The sequence below is a fragment of the Mauremys reevesii genome, linkage group 9, assembly GCF_016161935.1.
Source record: "Mauremys reevesii isolate NIE-2019 linkage group 9, ASM1616193v1, whole genome shotgun sequence".
Taxonomy (NCBI): domain Eukaryota; kingdom Metazoa; phylum Chordata; order Testudines; family Geoemydidae; genus Mauremys; species Mauremys reevesii.
In genome coordinates this window covers 21,242,506-21,263,331 of record NC_052631.1, presented here as the reverse complement: position 1 = coordinate 21,263,331, position 20,826 = coordinate 21,242,506, and the positions used below count along the sequence as shown (strand labels likewise).

Below are 20,826 nucleotides of genomic sequence, written 5' to 3'. Positions count from 1 at the left end.
TACACACAACAGCTCTAAGGGACATGTGGGCTTCTCTTACAATTCTCTTTGCACTCTTCACTCTAAAATGTAGTGATGACAGTTTAAATGTCAAAAACTTATCTATTTAACTTCTGAGCATAATAAAAAATACCCAGGTAATGTGTTTATTCAGTTTAGCTGGATACCACAGAAGTTAGAAATGGAAATGACATTAGTTCATTTTATTCATCCCAAGTAGCCACAGCAGGATTGTACCCAACAACATATTCCCCGGTGTTCTTTCAAGTGAAGTTTTAAATTAATCAAATAATAGAGCTTCCAGCACTCCTGTTGTAGATAAAATATGTGTGCTGCCAGAATGCAGATTAATGTAATTTTGGCTTGGTTCTTACCAATTTTGATAATTTTCTGTTCTTTCCCAAATCTCTTCACAGAAGTAATATAAAGATCTCTGTTTTTATCAATAAAAACAATTTTTCTTTCATTTGTAAGTCCCTTCTGATCAAGGGCAATTTCGGTGATCTCTGTCTAAAATACAAACAGAAAACACTTGATTGTTTATGCCAGGTAGATCCATATAGGAGGAATCATGCTACATTAAAAGAAAGTGATGATCCACTAAAAAAAATGTGACATACATTATTACTGTTCAACAACTGGATTTTTTAAAATTCCTGTTATGTTTGTCTTAGCCCCAGAACTATTTTATTTAAGTGTATAGCATTACAGAAGTTAATTTCCTACAAGGTTAATATAATAATCCATTAAGAGCATAGTCTGTTACGTTGCAGAAGCACTGAGGCTTGATGAGTCTCTTGAAAGTCTGAAGGAAAAATAAATATAAAGCAGCATAAAGGAAGAGAAGGAGCACCTGTGCCTCTTGCCCCACAATGATACCACTACAGAGCTGCATGATGTCTACTCCACTGCCTGCAAGGCCCTTCTTATACTGCCGGGAAGAAAGTGGACAAAACAAGGTTATGTCTCCAAGATAATGTCTTCTGTTCAACCACTCTTTAAGAGAAGACAAAGAGAAAGATTGTGCATGGAGACCAACAGCACCATTTCTTCTTTCCTCTCTCCTGACAGCAGAACAAAGAAATAGTGCAAAGGACTTCAGTGTTGAGATAGGCAGATGCTAATCAAGTGGCTCTGGAGTGAGAATAGAGGGAATTCAAGTGATTAGCTTCACTGCAACATATGACAGACTTTAGTTCTCCCTTAGCAGCATTCCTCTGAAACTCTCCTGAAGCTCACTTTGATCTCTTGGAGGTATGAGAAATATAACAATTATACAAAGCGAAGGTTTCCAATCTGTACTCTACAATTGTGTACATCAACGCAGTATATACGTTAGTCTAATTTGTGCTGTACTATAAAAGAATTAGATTTGCAAAAATATTTTCTAAGTATCATATTAACCCCCTAATAGTTACTTCTTTGCTCCTAGATATAAACATGCAGTTTGAAAGGTGAAATTACAGTATGTACATTACCTTGTGGGTAAGAGGCTTCCCATCACCTAATGGCTTCCCAGATAATGCTTCAAACAGGTAGATAACTTGAAAAATAAAAGGTGTAGTGTTAAATAATGAAATAGATCATATTTGTTAGATTTCAACATTTCTGTGGATCAGATATCTCTTTGCCAGACTTTCCAAACTCTTCATTGATTTTCCAAACTTTCTATTGTATTATTTAATATAATATACAGGCTTATTACAGGGTAACTTACTGATTTGAACATCTAATTTTCATATTCACAAGTAAACTAAAATCTTAAAAGTCGGTACACATTCATTATATGCTGCTGACTGCAGGAAAAATCTCAGTTTGAACACTGAAAATTTGATCCATCAAAATTCTTAAACATCAATCTTTCTTATCAGAGTGCTTATTTTAGCACAATGTTGAAATATGGTACACTCATTCAGGGGAAAATTCCATTTTCACATTTCTGTGATAGTTCACCAGTCATTAATCTAACAATTATATTAACTAATTAACATTAGTCTAACAATTATATTAATTTCTAGATGATGCATATGAATGCCGAAATTAGTTTTGGATCATCATGTTCATCCAGCTGGTGACAAAATTTTAACAAGGGATCCCTCAAAAATCCTCTGCCTTAGAGATACATGCAACTTTGTGAAACATTCTCCTGTCTTCCCCTCTCCGCTAAAAATAAATAAATAAATAAATGAAAATCCATCACTACCACACATTCCTTCTACCCCTGCCAAAAATCCACTCATTTATGTTTTCCACGGTCTCTTTGAAAGAAAAAGGACTAGGGACTTTTTTTTTAAAGGAAGATGAAGAAAGCTGTGATTCTCTTTTATAGTACCCAAGGGCCAGGGCCGGCTCCAGGCACCAGCAAAGGAAGCAGGTGCTTGGGGTGGCCAATGGAAAGGGGTGGCACGTCTGGGTCTTCGTCAGCAATTCGGCGGTGGGTCCCTCAGTCCCTCTCTTCCTCTTTGAGCTGCCGCTGAAGTGCCACCGAAGAGGAAGAGAGGGAACGAAGGACCCGCCGCCGAATTGCCTCTGAAGAATAAAGCGGCACGATTGAGCTGCTGCTGAAGTGCCGCCACTCAGCTTTATCTTTTTTTTTTTTTCACTTCGCCGCTTGGGGCGGCAAAAAAGCTGGAGCTGGCCCTGCCAAGGGCCCATCCAAGTCCACTGCTGCTCATTGGTGCAACCACTCTGATGAAGGGAAGTTACAGCTGCTTTGTGGCCTGGAAGCCTCCAACCTGCCATAACTTTGCACTATCATAAATGAGCATAAATTCTACATGATGTAGGCTTGGGTTTTGTACTTTTTCTATTATATCTGAATGTCTAAATACTTTGCTTGTGTATAACTTGTACTTCTGGTTTGGCCAAACGGCTCATAAAGAGGGAGAATGGAAGAACAAGCTTACATATATTCTGACAGATGTGGTCTGGGCTACTTAAAGCTAGTGAGGAAAGTAGTATCTCACTGTTATGAACATTTCTGTAAAATTGTACATGATTGAGCAAAAATTAAACACAGGAAGATTGTTAATAATGTCAGAGACACATCTTAGAGGTTTGATGACATCACATTCCACTTGAACTTTGCCCTTGTAAGTTGTATGTTGCCATCTGAACCCTGTAACGTATGAATATTTTTATTCCAAAGGATGGCGCTGTTAATGTATTAATAATATGTTATTGTGGGTTTCTTTCAGGATACAGGATGTTGGTTTGAGGTCGTTGGTTTCACCGGTAGAGGAAAAAAGGTTATGAGAACAGGTGTTCTCCTGAGGTCGTTGGTAGCACTTGCAGAGGAGAAAGAAAGGGTTGTGTACGAGTGTTATTTTCTGCAGATGGTTAAACATGCAAACAAAAGTGAGTTATTACTTACGAGGTGCTTTGCTCTCATTTCTGTGCATGGTTGTCTACATGACCTTAATTCTTGATCTTATACAAACAAATACTATTGCTATCATAATGACTGTAGAAAATGAAATGAAGAAGATTTTGTACAAACTACCACACACAGAGTGAGGACATGAATATCCTGCCCAATCTGTAATGCTTACTAAGTGTTTTAGGAAAAGCCACATTAGTATCTGGAAAATCCCAACAACTCTTTACAAGCATTTAAAACCTAATTTTTTATCTCGAAAGGTTCTCTCTCCGTTGAAAATATCCAGAAAGAGGATGACTATGTCCCCCTTTTCCATAATAGTCTACAGATTTAATGAAGATATTCCATTCTCCTACAGAAACCATGTGGAGGAGTCAAAAGGGTCTGCATCTGTTGCTGAGAACAGTTTCTTCACCCTCCTCCGAGTCTGTTTGAGCAGTGCAGTGGGCCAGGACCCTGTTTCTGGGCCACTGACAAAGGGCTCCCAGAAAACAGAGAACGATCTGACTGAGCAAGCTGTACCATGGGAAGCTACACATTTCACCTTCTGACAGGGGAGAGGAAAAGGGACCACCTCTACAGTGGGCTTAATAGGAAAGGCCTAGTTGAGAAAAGCAACAATCTCTGGGCACAGGGTTTCTATCTTTCTCTGTGCTGGCCTTCTGCAAGACTATTACACACCTTATTGCAGGCCCGAATTGAGATAATCCTCTTTAGAGCTGGCTAATCCTGATTGACAGCTGCCACCACAGCACAGGATCTACAGACTCCGCCTTTGATGAGGCACTGAAAGTGACTGGTTTCAGAGTAGCAGCCGTGTTAGTCTGTATCCGCAAAAAAAAACAGGAGTACTTGTGGCACCTTAAAGACTAACAAATTTATTTTAGCATGAGCTTTCGTGAGCTGCAGCTCACTTCTTCGGATGCATAGAATGGAACACACAGACAGGGGATATTTATACATACAGAGAACATGAAAAGGTGGAAGTATGCATACCAACAGGCAGAGTCTAATCAATTGAGATGAGCTATCGTTAGCAGGAGGAAAAAAACTTTTTGAAGTGATAATTAAGATGTCCCATAGAAGGTGAGAGGAGAACTTAACATAGGGAAATAGATTCAATTGGTGTAATGACCCAACCATTCCCAGTCTTTGTTTAGGCCACAGTTAATAGTATCTAGTTTGCATGTTAATTCAAGTTCAGCAGTTTCTCTTTGGAGTCTGTTTTTGAAGTTTTTTTGTTGCAAAATTGCCACTTTCAAGTCTGTCACTGAGTGGTTAGAGAGGTTGAAGTGTTCTCCCACTGGTTTTTGAATGTTATGATTCCTGATGTCAGATTTGTGTCCATTTATTCTTTTGCGTAGAATATCTTTATGGCTGACTTAGAACAACGCTTCCTTAACTCTCGTTCCCTAACGCCCCTACTCTACTTGCGCTACATTGATGACATCTTCATCATCTGGACTCATGGAAAAGAAGCCCTCGTGGAATTCCACCGAGATTTTAACAATTTCCATCCCACCATCAACCTCAGCCTAGACCAATCCACACAAGCGGTCCATTTCCTAGACACTACTGTGCTAATAAACGATTCACATAAATACCACCCTATACCGGAAACCCACTGACCGCTATACTTACTTACATGCCTCCAGCTTCCATCCCGGACACACCACACGATCCATTGTCTACAGCCAAGCTCTAAGATACAATCGTATTTGCTCCAATCCCTCAGACAGAGATAAACACCTACAAGATCTCTATCAAGCATTCTTAAACCTACAATACCCACCTGCTGAAGTGAAAAAACAGATTGACAGAGCCAGAAGAGTACCCAGAAGCCACCTACTACAGGACAGGCCTAAAAAAGAAAATAACAGAACACCACTAGCCATCACCTACAGCCCCCAACTAAAACCTCTCCAGCGCATCATCAAAGATTTACAACCTATCCTTAAAGATGATCCCTCACTCTCACAGATCTTGGGAGACAGGCCAGGCCTCGCTTATAGACAGCCTCCCAACCTGAAGCAAATACTCACCAGCAACCGCACACCATACAGCATAAACACTAACCCAGGAACCTATCCTTGCAACAAAGCCCGATGCCAGCTCTGTCCACATATCCATTCAAGTGACACCATCATAGGACCTAATCACATCAGACACACCATCAGGGGCTCGTACACCTGCACATCTACCAACGTGATATATGCCATCATGTGCCAGCAATGCCCCTCTGCCATGTACATTGGCCAAACTGGACAGTCTCTACGCAAAAGAATAAATGGACACAAATCTGGCATCAGGAATCATAACATTCAAAAACCAGTGGGAGAACACTTCAACCTCTCTAACCACTCAGTGACAGACTTGAAGGTGGCAATTTTGCAACAAAAAAACTTCAAAAACAGACTCCAAAGAGAAACTGCTGAACTTGAATTAACATGCAAACTAGATACTATTAACTGTGGCCTAAACAAAGACTGGGAATGGTTGGGTCATTACACCAATTGAATCTATTTCCCTATGTTAAGTTCTCCTCTCACCTTCTATGGGACATCTTAATTATCACTTCAAAAAGTTTTTTTCCTCCTGCTAACGATAGCTCATCTCAATTGATTAGACTCTGCCTGTTGGTATGCATACTTCCACCTTTTCATGTTCTCTGTATGTATAAATATCCCCTGTCTGTGTGTTCCATTCTATGCATCCGAAGAAGTGAGCTGCAGCTCACGAAAGCTCATGCTAAAATAAATTTGTTAGTCTTTAAGGTGCCACAAGTACTCCTGTTTTTTTTTTTTTGTGAAAGTGACTGATTAGCTCTAGCTCAGAACTGGCTGGCAAGACTTGCAGAGTGGGCCTGCAGCACTGGTCAGGAGAAAGATACACCCTTTTCTCCATGAAGATGGATAGAGTGAAAGAAGCAACAGAAGAGGAACTTGTGGAAGTGCCCTCAAAAGTTTGTGTATGTGTGTATAGATAACATACGATATTTATGGATACATTATTTATACAAACCTTGTATTTAAAAATACTCATAGCACAAGCCATAATTTATCCCTGCTGTACCAAAGATTAGTACAGCAATAAAATGAAGTTTCTTTATATGAACAATATAATAAAATGAAGAAAATGTTATCTCAGAAGTAAATGTATCTTTCATCTACATATGTATAATTTATTGTTAGTCAATGCTTCTCTGAATAATTTATAGTGAAATGTGAGTTTTACTAATGAAAATCCATTTTAATTTTTACATTAAAAATTATATAGGTCTTTAATATCCTGCCTCTAAAGGTTACTTTCTCCCAAAGCATACTTTCATAAAAGAAATAAAATAGGTAATAAAATTATATTGATATACTGTAAATAATGGTTTGCAATGGAATAATGTGTTTATTCCCCACAAAAGATAAGGATCTACAACTGGGGGTTTAACTAAGCAATGAGAAGGAGTACAAATCCCTCTCACCTAAATGCAGAGGGAGAGTCCCCCTCCCACCCACTTTTCTCTGTCTTGGGGGAGTGCTGCTTTAAATGTTCATAGATACTTTAGTCTTCATGTAATTGAAGTTGCAGCTTTTATTCTGAGTAATTCACTGTGCATTCATTATTATGGAGTTTAACTCAGTGCTGATCATTGTCAGGACCCCTTTTTGTCCTTTGCACTAGTACTTCATTCTGAGTTTCTTTCCTTAGAGCAAAAGAAAGTACATTTGCTGCTTATTTGCAAGATAAGTAAGCCTAAAGCTGAACTCACTGTTGAAAACCAAGTTCATCATGCCTAGGAAATGGGACTACTTGTGCAGGTTAATGTAATGGCAGTTGAGATTGCTGGCAGGGAATTTTCTAACCATGCTAATTAAAAAGCAAGAGCACTTTCTTGACTGTCCATTTTGACAATTCAATGGCTTGCTTTAGAAAAGATGCTCTTGTAAAACTGTAGGTATAGTCGAGCACAACTTTGCCATGAAGTAATGACAAGAGACTACTGCAACTAGATAAATCGCCTTTAAAGTATCAGAATACTTATATGCCCTATAAATGAAACACCTGTTAAGTCCAAATGTCATAACTCTGGGAATCTTCCAGTGAATACTATAAGCTGTCAATGAAGCATTTGTAAACAAGATGACAGAACAGAAAAAATAATAAAGACATGCAGACATCAAGTTCTCAAGCTGAAGTATAAAGTAAATGTAACAGGATTGATAGATTGGGGTGAAAGAGATGGACCATGTTTGCAATGTCTATGAAATAGTCTATAAGAAGAAAGGCTGATATGCTTCTCTAACCCAAACCAATCCTAATAACTGTCAGACTCTCAAATAAAAGAAGCTCACATTTCACTGTTTTGGATAATAAATGATAGCTGCTACCACTGTCTGATACACGTGAATAAGGTTGAAAGGACAACATTATTGAACAGAACCTTTAGCAACCAATGAGTCACATATGCAGTGCTGTCCCTTTAAATATGCCTGGAACTGCCAGACTTTGCATTTTGATAGCCATACACTCATGCCACATCAACTTGTGGCTCCTTTTAAAATATTTAAATGTTATGCTGATGTGGAGACAGAAACAATGAGACATGTATGCTCTAGTATGGTTAACCATTGAAGCTGCAACTTTATTAAAACCCTTGACCAATGGGGACCATTCTCCCCATCTTCCTGGCAAGGCTTTTCTAGCGTGGACTTCAGCTGGGCACCAATGGCCCTGGGTTATACAAATCCAAGGGGAAGTCTGAGGCAAAGCCCCCTCCACACTCTCAGACCTACCCAGGGACCCTGGTAGAAAGGCAGAGTCCCAACCCACTCCCCTCCTCCACAAAGAAGGTAGGAGAAATTGAAATTAGACGAAGTTTCTAACCATTAGAGGAGTGAAGTTCTGGAACAGCCTTCCAAGGGGAGTAGTGGGGGCAAAAGACATATCTGGCTTTAAGACTAAGCTTGATAAGTTTATGGAGGGGATGGTATGATGGGATAGCCTAATTTTGGCAATTAATTTGGCAATTGATCTTTGATCATCAGCAGGTAAGTATGCCCAGTGGTCTGTGATGGGATGTTAGATGGGATGGGATCTGAGTTACTACAGAGAATTCTTTCCTGGGTGCTGGCTGGTGAGTCTTGCCCACATGCTCAGGGTTTAACTGATCATCATATTTGGGGTCAGGAAGGAATCTTCCTCCAGGGCAGATTGGCAGAGGCCCTGGAGGTTTTTCGCCTTCCTCTGCAGCACGGGGCACGGGTCACTTGCTGGAGGATTCTCTGCAGCTTGAGGTCTTCAAACCACAATTTGAGGACTTCAATAACTCAGACATAGGTTAGGGGTTTGTTATAGAAATGGATAGGTCAGATTGTGTGGCCTGCATTATGCAGGAGGTCAGACTAGATGATCATAATGGTCCCTTCTGACCTTAAAGTCTATGAGTCTATGAGAAATGAGATGAGGGGAGCCATATGCTACATGAGACATGGAGGCATATCCTATTACCATGCAATGTCCTGTTCAGGACCATGCCTAAACAGCACATTGGGTTAGAGAGACTTCATGTCAGACACTTTAAAACGATCAACTGCACTGGAACCTGCCAAAGTCACAACAATGAAATTTAAAACTCCAAAACTGGACCACAGATGGAAGGTAAAAAAAAAACCATAGTACTTTGTAAACTTTGCCATATGGGAAAAATCACTTCTGGACCCCAAATAAAGTTTAGTGATCAAGCTAACGCCGAACATCATACGAGGTCTAGCTCACTACATAAGTGTGGGTAAGTATGGGGTTGGACCAGAGTCAAACCAGTGACTCGCCAATGCAGCAAATGGAGCTCAAAATATCTGCTCAAAACAGTAAGAGCAAGTTGAAGCACCGCCCACTCACTTCCCCCAGCAGGGGGGAACCACTCATCCAGCCTCTTGTAGGTCCGCTGTGCAATGACAGTGGGAGTAGGTGGGTCCAGGCTCCATCACTTGAATCCCATGTGGGATAGTCCCCTACCTTTAGAGGATGAATGGGGGGAAAGAATGAGACACATGCTGGAGAGAGAGGGAGGAGGAACCAGGAGGAGTGTATATAGCACTGCCCCAGCTTCTCCTGCTTGAGAATTTCCCTCTTTTTCCTATCCCACCTGCAAAAGAAGGGAAGAGGGGTCCCCCTTTTGCCTCTGGACACATCAAAACTGCACCCCAGCTAGTGAGGTGAGCATTTTAGCGAGACAGTATAATTAGGACTGCTCTTGCTCCAACAAAAATGAAGGGCTTTTACTTTCACAAGTGGCTTTAGGGATACACTTGCAGCTTCCATGTTGGACTTGCCCTGAGGAGCAAGTTTGTACAGTGGCTATGAGAAGTTTAAAAACCTTTGTTTTCAAATGGAAATGCAGGTTTGAACATAGGCAATGCTCAAATTCATATTAATAGCAAAAGTCAGAGCTTTCAAACAGTTAAAAAGTGACTACTTGGATTTGTTTCTTAGAGAAGCAAATCCAAAATGGAGTCCAGAATTTTATTGCTCCCATTTGTCCTGTACAATTCTGAAATTGGTAGCAGAGGGCCAAGACAGTTCTGTAGTATATAACACTATTTATAGAACCTAATTATAAAAAGGGATGCCATCTATGAGATGTATTTACTGGAAAACATGTAGAGAAGGAGGACAGTAAAAACCATTTCCATATGATAGTTCTGTGATCTATGTGATATGACTTGGTGTTAAGGCCGGTTCTTAGTGGGCAAGCATCTACAGAACAAAGCAAAGCAAACAAAAACATCTCCACAATTCCACTTTTATAGGAAGTATGAAGAGAGACAAAAGAAGGAATAGATTCAAAGACTGAACTATTCTGTCCCTCTTAGAGATGGTAATTCCAGATCAGAGGAGAGAACTATGAAAGAAATTATCTGGTATAATTAAAATATCTCAGCAGTCTGGGGTCCTAAATACAGTCCGTAGGCACTTTTAATTCTAAATCTCCTGGGTAGAAGAAAGTAAGGATTGTTAATCTCTACAAAATAAAAAAGTAGATTTTTTTTCTACAAAATACATTGAATACAATACATAGTTGCTGTCAATGACTCATGAATAACTATAGAAAAAATACTCTGCCCTTTGAATCAGTATTCTTGATTCCTTATCAAGCAGACTCAAAAAAATTCAACAGGTGAAGAGACAACTACACAGTCCCTTCTGTGGTTAAAAGAAAAGGGGATGCAGGAGGCAGATCTCCTCAAAATATTTAACACAAAAGAGATGCCTGAACTTTATGTTTGCTCATTTGGAGAGAGAGAAAGATTTTGTGACAGTGTTAGAAATTAAAACACCATTTGTAAAAGATTGTAAACAATTATACACAAATATTTCTCTGAAACACTACTAAGTCACAACTAACCCCATAAAAGCTGCACATAAAACTAACAATGATGAAAAATAGTTGACCAAAACAAAGACTATCTGAAGGCTACAATCCGTCACAATTAATGCACTGCTGGCTCCTGAGTTCAGTAGGCAGACAGGGAAAACAGTAACCACATCGGTATTTCTTATAGTGAACCATGTGTGAGAGTGAGAAATGATTGAAATTTTCACTACAAATGACTCCTGGTTTTTCCATGGTGTGACACCCTGGTACCCCCTTATTCACCACTGTCATATAATTAGGATATGTTTTGCACAAAGTATGCCTTGTGAGGTATCATTCTAAAAGTGTTGCTCTACTAGACATTAATATCTCATTGGATAGTATGTGCTATCATCGTATATGAAGTTTGGCTATGTATGTGTTACTGAAACATGTTGTGAGGTTGAAAACACTCACAAGCAGCCTTTCAGGTACAATAGTAAAAAGGCCAAACAATGTTAATGGCTTATTGAGGAAATGCATACAAGCACAAGGATTACCCCAGGAACCGTGTACAACAGAAACCTCTCAGAGATAACACTATACAATGGGAACTGTTTGACTCAGGTTACAGAAAAAGAGCTTTCCTGCAAGTGGGAAGAAGATATAAAAGGGGGAAATGACATCATGATGGTACCTCACTCCCCCTACAACACACCTGGAAACATTTGAGGAACAAAGACGGAACTGGGGGAAGTGATGGTCCCAGGCTAAAGGGAGTTCTAGCCTGTTTATGAAAACCTGGGAAACCCAAGCTGCAAAGCAAAGGCAGCTTTTGCCTTAAGAATCTGCCAACCTGTTTATCACTCAGGGTGAGAATTTGCTAATTTACTAGTATGTTAAGCTCAGTTTGCTGTTTATTTACTAGGTAATCTGCTTTGATCTGTTTGCTATCACTTATAGTCACTTAAAATCTATCTTTTTGTAGTTAATAAACTTATTTCATGTTTTAATCCAAACCAATGTGTGTTTGACTAAGGTGTCTGGTGAAAATCTCAGCTTGGTTACCACAAGTGTGCATAGTCCTCTTCACATTGAGGGAGAGGTGGACCAGGTATTAAACCCATATACTGGCCAGATTTGACCAGGCCAGGACAGTACTTCTCTGGGGTCCTAGGCTGGGAAGTTGGTGGTTAGAGAGCCCTGCATGTAACTGCAGCTGGGTGTGTCCCTACCTGTGTGAATGCTGGTGAAAGCTTGGGTGGCTTTGCAGCTTGTCACAGCAGCACAGTGTGAGAGGGAGCCCAGGCTGGTGGGTCACAAGGCTCAGTAGTAACCCAGTTCCAGGTGGCACCCCAGGGGGAACCGGTCACACATGGCATTGCCTATAACTGGAGAGTGGAAGGTTGTGGAAGAAACATGCCTTTTCCCCGTTATGAAAATACTGTCCTGTAGGCAACTACTGCAAAATTAGTAGTACTTCAAAAACAAAAATAAAAATTAATATGAAAAATTGTTATTTTTGTTTCATGCCTAATTTTTAACTCATGAATGTGCTACATATGAATGAAAGATATCAAATGCACATGAAATTATCAGCTTTTTAACACTTTGCAAGTAACTTGCTAGCCAAAGTAAAAACATTAAACTGTAAACATACCTTTTTCATCAGCTTTGTCTTTTATTGCAAGAGTATCATTACTCAAAGATACAGTTTGGGCATTTAATACATCTGTCCTCATTCCTGGAAATTTTGGAGATGAAATTAATCGTCCTTCATAGGAATATAAATAGATCCCTCCACCATCTATAAGAAGAAAATGCCTGCAAACAATACAGCTCATTTAACTAGTTGTAGTGGAGGGTGGTAGAATGATTCAGCAATTTTAAGATAATTGTCTAAAATACTGCAAGTGTTTTATGTGTAAGCTACATAATTTATAAACCCTAAATTTGGAACTCTATTTTTGGAAAGAAAGTTCCACACTTGGGAATTCAATTTTAATGTCGTCTTTCAAATATAAGGATTTTAATTAGCTATGGGAAATCTATTACTATAATAGTATATTCTATAGTTTTACACTCTCACTTTACATATTCGGATGATAAGGCACCTCTCTATAGGAAATTAGAAAATACTATGATTTTGAGCCCCTTACACAAAAGTGTTCACAGAAGCTCAGGAGCTGCAAAGGATGCTCACTGTGTGTACATAGCTTAGAAACTGGTTGAGAGCTTACATCTGCCATTTTTAAAATCTTTCTGTATCTGTTTCTTCACCATGATGGAACTGTCATGGAAGGCAGATGAACTTTAGATACTTAGAAGATACTTTCTGTAATTAATTCCAACCTCAGTTTATTAAGATGCCTTTCCCTATGGAGAAGTGGCCTTTTTCAACGTTTATGTTTCTGAACTAGTATTTATATAGAATTTAAATAATAATGAATACAGATGAAGAAAATTCAAATAGAAAGATTAAAGGCCAAAGGCAGATCCTCAGCTGATATAAATTGTCATAGCTCTATTGTCTACAGTGGGAGCCATTGCCTACTCATATAGATATTTGCAAGGGAAGAATGATTTCCCCAAAATTTTGTATTGACTTCAATGGAGCTACGGCAATTCACAGTAACAGAGGATCTATCCCCACATTTTCAAAAGCACCTTCTAAATTTGGGCGCCTAACTTCAGATCTAGGGCCTGATCTTCAGAAATGCCTCCACTGACTATATTTGGAGTTGTAAGAGCACAATACCTCTGAAAATCAGTTCCCAAGTGTTTAAAATTGGGCACTCAAAAATAATGTACACTTTTGAAAATTTGGGCTTATGTCCAAGGCCATACAGAAAATTAGAGGCAAGACAAACTAGAACTCAGGCATTCCTGATTCCCAGTCTTATTCTAGAAAACAATGCAGACTCTCGGCAGAGCTACACACAAAGGAAGGTCTCTTTGGTAAATGATTTTCAGGTAGGTAACCACATAAACATTTAAAATGGAGGAAATACAGCCACTTCATACATGTATAAATATTACATATAAGTACTATCAGTGAAAATGTAAAATTACATTTTACTTTTATTCAGCACAATTGACCATTTTATTAATAAGCAGAGGACCAGCTTGTAGTAAAGATTATTTCTATAGAATATGTTCCATTTAAACAAATATAAAAGATCAAAGATCAAAAACAGATGTTAGCGTAACAGCTGAAGATTATTTACTTTCCATTGTAAATAAAAGATAAGTATAATGATACAGTGCACATGTAATGTATGAAGCAATTCAGTTCTGCAATCATATCATAGATACTATATAACAACATGACCTTTTAGTCACACAATGTGACTCCATCCACTACCTACCGATAATGTATATTTTATTTTGTTACTAATATTTGAGAAACACCCACCCACTCACCCACAGTTTTACAAATGTACATTTTAACAAAAAACTAGTCTTGTGCATTATAATAAAGACACTACCTTTCTGCTTGTAGAATTAAACTAACGGTTCCTTCTTTGAGGTCAAAGATAAGCGGTGTGTTCCAGTTCTTTGTACTAAAATAATATTAAGATTAGTATTAATTAACATTTCTAAAATTCACAAAGTAATGAAAATACATTTTTATCTTTGATTTTCAAAGGTATGAATGATAGTTAGGTGTCCAATTCCTATTGAAAGTCATAGCAGTTGGGTATCTAACCACCATTTCCGACTTTGAAAATCTCGTCACATGAGTTTAGCCAGCGGATCATGCAGCTGCACATCTTCCCTCCTGCTTCCTAAACACTTTATGCACTGTAGCCCTTGTAGTATTGTGCTCCGTGGCTTGTAAGTCGCACACAACCTCACTCTATTCTGCCCTCCTACACATTGTAGAGCCACATCAGTTTAGTTTCTTCAGAGTCTTCCGCAGCTTTTACACTGGCCACAGGATTTACTCCTATATGAACTTATGCGTGCACTGGTGGTTCAACAATAATCATATTATTGAGCAAGGAAACAACATTTAGGTATTAGCTTTAGATTCCAGCACCTATGACTGGTGAACTACATTACAGACATGACATGATTGAGTTCTGTATTATCCCTTATAAATAAGGCTGGAAGTTTGGGCTGTCTACACTACAAAATTAAGTCAACTTTATCTAATTCGACCTCGAGCCCCCGAATTAATGAAGTCGATTGTCTGTGACCACACTATGCTCACTGTCTCGATGGAGTGTGTCCTCACTGGCAGCACCTGCATCAATGCACAAAGCAGTGCATTGCATTGTGAGGCGCTATCCCAAAGTACAACTTGCCACAGTGTGTTTTGGGAAGTTTCTGCAATGCCTCACAGGCCCAAAACATAGTCTCAGGGGAGAATGGGAACATTGTGTCAGCATTCCACAATGCACTGTGCTCCCTCCTTCCCTTCAACAGCAAACAACTCAGTGGTTTTCATGCCTTAAAACCGTTGCGCATATGCCATAACCTCAGAAGTATGGAGCCTGCTCAGCTGTGCACTCTTGCTGTGAGCATCTCAAACACCTCGCGCCTTCTCCTGTGGTATTTCCAGAGCCAAAGTAGGATCTGCCATGTGAAACATAGCAATGTCCTGCAAGCAGCCCTGCTGCAAGCCATGGGAAAAAAAAATTCAGTTTCTGATGGCAGTCACAGAGCAGCTGCACTCTGAGCACCATTTCTGGTCCCATGAAACAAGCACTGACTGGTGGGACTGCATCGTTATGCAGGTATGGGATGATGAGCAGTGGCTGCAGAACTCTTGACTGCAGAAGACCATCTTCCAGGAACTTTGTGCAGAGCTTTCCCCTGCCCTGCAGTTCAGCAACACAAAACTGAGAGCTGCTCTGACAGTGGAAAAATGAGCAGGGCTGCCCAGAGGCGGGGGACAAGTGGGGCAATTTGCCCCAGGTCCCGCAGGGGCCCCACGAGCCCTGGCCTGGCGGTGGTCCGGGTCTTCGGCGGCATTTCGGCGGCAGGGAGCCCTTCAGTGCTGCCGAGACAGATCGCATGGCAGCCACTTTTGAGCAGCCAGACATCAGGGCAATAAGAAGAGCAGAGCAAAGGGTGCTGCGTATCTCCGAGGCTTTGAAAGGCAGTTTCAGTAATGAGTCACAGTAATGTGAGCTGCTTGTATGCATAGTGCTTTCCCAAACCTTCACCTGGCTTATATCACTGTCCCTGTAAAGCCAACCCCCTGCCCAAGCCCACTGCTTCTATTCAATAAAGCAGTGGTTTTCAAAATGTGGGTTGCGACCCATTACTGGCACTGGATCAGCACCACCCACTGGGCTGTTAAAAGTCCTGGTGGTGGTGCTGCCCAGCTAAAGGCAGGCTAGTCCCTACCTGTTCCAACACCATGCTGTGCCCCGGAAGTGGCCAGCAGCAGGTCCGGCTCCTAGGTGGGGGGCCATGGGACTCTGCGCGTTGCCCCCGCCCCACGCACTGTCTCCGCACTCTCATTGGCCGGTTCCTGGCCAATGGAATCTAGGGGGCAGTGCCTGCGGGTGAGAGCCATGCGGAGCTGCTTGTGCGCCTCTGCCTAAGAGCCGGACCTGCTGCTGGCCGTTCCAGGGTGCAACACAGTCCGTGGTGCCAGGACAGGCGGGAATCCTGCCTCTGCACCCGGGCTGTGCCATTGTCTGGGAGCCGCTAGAGGTAAGCCTGCACCCCAATTCCCTGCCTTAGCCCCACCCCAGAGCCTGCACACCCAGCCCAGAACCCTGACCCCCCTCCTGCACCCCAATCCACTGCTCCAGCACTGAGAACCCTCCTGCACCCCAAACCCTTCATCCTCAGCCCCACCCCAGAGCCTGTACCCAGAGCCCTGAACCCCTCCTGCATCAGCCCAGAGCCCCCTCCCACATCCTGAACCCCTCATTCCTGGCCCCACCTTGCAGCCCTCATCCCCACACCGCAATCCTATGCCCCAGTCCTGAGCTCTCCCACACTCCAAACCCCTCATCCCCAGCTCCGTGGGGTCATGGGCATCAACAATTTTCTTCAACTGGGTCACCAGAAAAAAAGTTTGAAAACCTCTGCAATAAAGAACACTTATTTCTCAAATCCATTTACTTTATTTAACAAACATAAGAGGGAGGACAGAGAGAAAAGGTAACCTTGGGGAAAAGGGGTTGTAAAGTTAGAATGGGAGAAACATTTTCAGCTATGTAACATAACACCGCATTCCAGACCATCAAAGGTCTGTGAATGGGCACCTTCTGTTCCTTGTACCCTCCCACACCTGAGTTAAGTGCAAGGGATAATGGACTTTTCATCCACGCCTCATGGAACGCTTGGGGGAGGGTGATTCTGCACCAGGCGATGCTGGTTGGCTGTCCATCAGGGTCTGCAGAGGGATTCTCCCCTCTTGCTTCTATTCCTGCAGTTCAACCAGACGCTTCAACATGTCTGCTTGGTCCCTCATAATCCAAAGCATCTCATCCTGCGCTGCACGCTCTCACTCATTGGAAGCTTTTCTGCTCTCCATGTCCATGTCTAACTTCTCAGACAGTGAAAACCTCCACGCTCTCAGCTCTGCATCAGTTGTCCCAGATGTGTTCATTATCTCGGCGAACACGTCTTCTTGTGTTCTCTTTCTCCTCCTTCTAATCATCAAAAGTCTGCTTTCAGGTGTTGATGACCTGCCGAAGGACACATTTCCAGCTGTCAGTCAGGGGAAAAAATAAAGGAGCCATTGTACATGAATAAAATGTTTCCATAGCAAGGCCGTTTTCAGGAAAACAAACAAACAAACAAACAAAAAAAACCTTATTACACTAGGTGCAAGCCATAACTTATCAGAATCCATAACTGTTTACTGTGCCATTTTGCTGCACCAGTCATGGTGAGTAGGCGCCCCCCAGGTCATGGGTGATCACACTTTTAATGAAGTTTATGGCAGGCTCATGTCAGGACCACAGGTAGCTAGTTGAACAATGGCCCTTCCCCATAGCACCAGGGAAGCTGTTTACGAATTGGATGGTGGGGGGAACATTTTCACTCCCAAATTGTGGAATCTCTCATGTGGGGCCTCAGTCCCCTATCAGTCACTTTAAACTACTTGCCGACCCATGCTGAGCACAGTCTTTTCCAGGGGCCACCCTCTGCATAGCTGGAGCGGCCTCTTGTAAGCAGAGAACCACAGCACCTCGCTTTTTCTTCACAGTAAACATGCAATACCTCCAAATGTGTGCACCTGCTAAAGTTTAACTGGACTTTCATTTTAACTGTATACTCACCAGAGGCGCCTTTCCAGGCATCACTGTCAGCCACTGTGATGTCCTGCAACCCCCAGTGCTCCAGGGTTAAAAATATGTCCTGGCTCTCAGGGAGAATGGATTCACCGCTCGCCTGTCTCCCATTATCCTCCTCATCATCATCCACCATATAATCTTCCTTGTTGTCCCTGACTCACACACCTGTGAGGTGTCCATGTTGCTTGTGGGGGTGCTGGTAGGGTCACCCTCAAGAATCACATGCAGCTCATTGTAGAACCTGCATGTGTGGGGTTCAGCACCAGAACAACTGTTTGCCTCCCTTGCCTTCTGGTATGCTTGGCAAAGTTCTTTTATTTTCACACGGCAGTGCTGTGTTTCCCTCGTGTAGCCCTTCTCCCCTATTTCACAAGCGATCTTTGCACAGATGTCAGCGTTTCTTCTGCTGGATCGGAGCTCTGCCTGCACAGAATCTTCTCCCCATGCAGCGATGAGATCCACCACCTCCTGTGCAGACCAGGCTGAAGCGCATTTGGGACATGTAGTCTCCATGATCAGCTGAGCTCAAGCTGGCATGCTCCCAGTGCTGATCAAACAGGAAATCGGAATTCAAAAGCTCCCAGGGCTTTAGCGGAGGAGGGGTTATTTTCTGTGTACCTGGCTGCACTGCAGCAGAGTTAAGAATGATCTCCAGAGCGGTCACAGATGAGCATTGTGGGACACCACCTGGAGGCCAATTAAGTCGAATTACACAATGCTGCATCTGCACTACCTCACAGTTGGCCCATGAAAATCGAATTAAGTGCTACGCCTCTTGCAGAGGTAGATTACAGAAGTTGACATCAGAGGCGACTTAGGTTGATGTAAAGGACCAGGTAGTGTAGACACATACATTAATAGGTTGACTTAAGGCAGCTTCCTTTGACCTAATTCTGTAGTGTATACCAGGCCTTTGTCACAGAGGTCATGGAAGTAACGGATTCCATGACTTTCCGTGACCTCTGTGACTTCTGCAGAGGCTGGTGCTCCTGGCTCAGGGGCAGCTCAGGCAGCACTGGCTGCTGCTGGGGCAGTCTTGGGCCACTGCACCTCCCTACCCCCCACAGAGTTTGGGTGTGGGACGGAGTGGGGGTTGGGGCACTGGATGGGGTAAAGTGGGCTCTGGGTGGTGATTTACCTGGGGGTCTCCCTGGAAGTGGTGACATCCCCCTTACTCAGCTGTTAGGCAGAGGCATGGTCAGGCAATTCTGTGGGCTGCCTCCACCCAGAGCGCTGGCTTTGCAGCTCCCATTGTCCAGGAACTGCGGCCAATGGGAGCTGTGGGGGCGGTGCCTGCAGGCGGAGGCAGTGCGCAGAGCTGCCTGGCCACGCCTCTGCCTAGCAGCTTAGAGAGGGGGATGTCACCGCTTCCGGGGAGCCCCGCCAGGTAAGTGCCACCCAGAGTCCGCCTCACCCTGCCCCATGCCTCAACCCCCTGCCCCCTTCCACAGCCAAACTCTGCTGCTGCTGGGGGAGAGAGGCATAGGTAGGGAGCCTGCCGGTGCTGCCAACCCCACCCCTTCAACACCAGCTGGAGTCCCAGGCCACGTGCCGCCCCCCACCCCCTCCAAGCAGCTGGGACGCCCTCCCCCCCAGCACCTGCAGGGCCCCCGGGCAGCCCCCTCCTAAGTTATTCACTGGTATTTTTAGTAAAAGTCATGGACAGGTCACAGGCCATGAATTTTTGTTTAGTGCCCATGCCCTGACCGTAACTTTTACTAAAAATATCCATGACTAAAATGTAACCTTATTTATAAACAATCAATCCCATTTCTAAAGAACTTGCTGGCCAATCTGCAGAGCAAAGGTAATGGTATCCAAGAAACAGCTTGTAGGTCATGGACTCTGAGCAAAAAGCAACATTATCAAAGCAGTAACCAGTGCAAATGGGTCAAATGGCCAAATGGGTGCAACTGGCAGCTCCAGAATCTAGAGGTGAGCAATTGCCTGCCCATATTTAGATATTTGAAGGGTAAGAGTAATTTCCCATAAAATGTATTTATCAACTATTTTTTTACTCTGTTTGCCAGATCATCAGTTTGTGTGAATTGCCATAGCTCAACTGAAGCCAACAGAGCTAGGACAATTTATAGCAGCTGAGGATCTGGCATATGGGGTACATTTTCAAAGAGTAAGATAGGATTTAACTGTGCAACTTTCATTCATATTAGTAGAACTCATCAGTGGCAGAGCTAATGGGAGTTAAAAGGCAACGTGACCATCCCTGTGGCAGCCTTTAGGTTGATGTGTGGCATCTTTTCAAGCATATTATGCAATTGACTGAAGGAAGTGTATGACATGAATTTTTACACAGGGCTGGGGAGGAAGCCCAGCTCTCACTCACCCAGCATCAGCAGGTCCTGTCTCGGCTGGATTTGCCTCCCTGTTCTGGGCATTGCAATGTGGTGCAAGGGGTCACATGGTGATGTGACCTTGTGCACCATGTCACAAAGCCACTCACTCAAATTTGGCCCAGGCACCCTTCGGTCATGACAGAGTGGTGACGAGGCCAAATCTGAATGGTGTTGTGACCCTGTGTTCCAGGTCACAATGCCCAGAGTGGGGATCAGGGCCCAGTTCCACAGGATGGGAGCTTCCACTGCCCAGTAAATGTGGGGTAGACTTGGTCTCCAACCCACCAGCAATGATCCACCATCTTCCTGGTTGTAAAATCCGGCTCTGCCATTGGAATATATTATGGTAATTCCTTATGCAACTATGAAAATATACATTAGTGTGAATATAGATGGGTTCTATGACATATTTCTATAAAAAGATTTGATGTTTTCAAAGCCAAACCATGTATAAGCTACTGTACTTTAAATCAAGCT

General features: G+C 42.5%; 1 protein-coding gene and 1 long non-coding RNA gene across 8 annotated transcripts in view; both read right to left on the bottom strand.

The window, feature by feature from the left end:
• Positions 1 to 20,826, bottom strand: part of IFT80 (intraflagellar transport 80) — a 168,043-nt gene that overhangs the window by 17,024 nt on the left and 130,193 nt on the right. For all 6 annotated transcript variants that reach the window (XM_039489312.1, XM_039489311.1, XM_039489310.1 and 3 more), the window contains 4 exons: positions 14,216 to 14,290; positions 12,388 to 12,551; positions 1,479 to 1,543; positions 375 to 510 (listed from right to left, as the gene is read on the bottom strand). In XM_039489312.1, coding sequence (XP_039345246.1) covers positions 375 to 510; positions 1,479 to 1,543; positions 12,388 to 12,551; positions 14,216 to 14,290 — 440 coding nt within the window. The remainder of the gene's footprint in view (positions 1 to 374; positions 511 to 1,478; positions 1,544 to 12,387; positions 12,552 to 14,215; positions 14,291 to 20,826) is intronic.
• LOC120372313 lies at positions 17,260 to 20,497 on the bottom strand. 2 transcript variants are annotated; one of them, XR_005584851.1, is made up of 3 exons: positions 20,340 to 20,497; positions 17,981 to 18,542; positions 17,260 to 17,383 (listed from the first exon to the last, which is right to left on the bottom strand). It is a non-coding gene; the product is annotated as an uncharacterized LOC120372313 (long non-coding RNA). The 2 variants fall into 2 exon arrangements; XR_005584852.1 differs by having other exon boundaries at positions 17,268 to 17,405.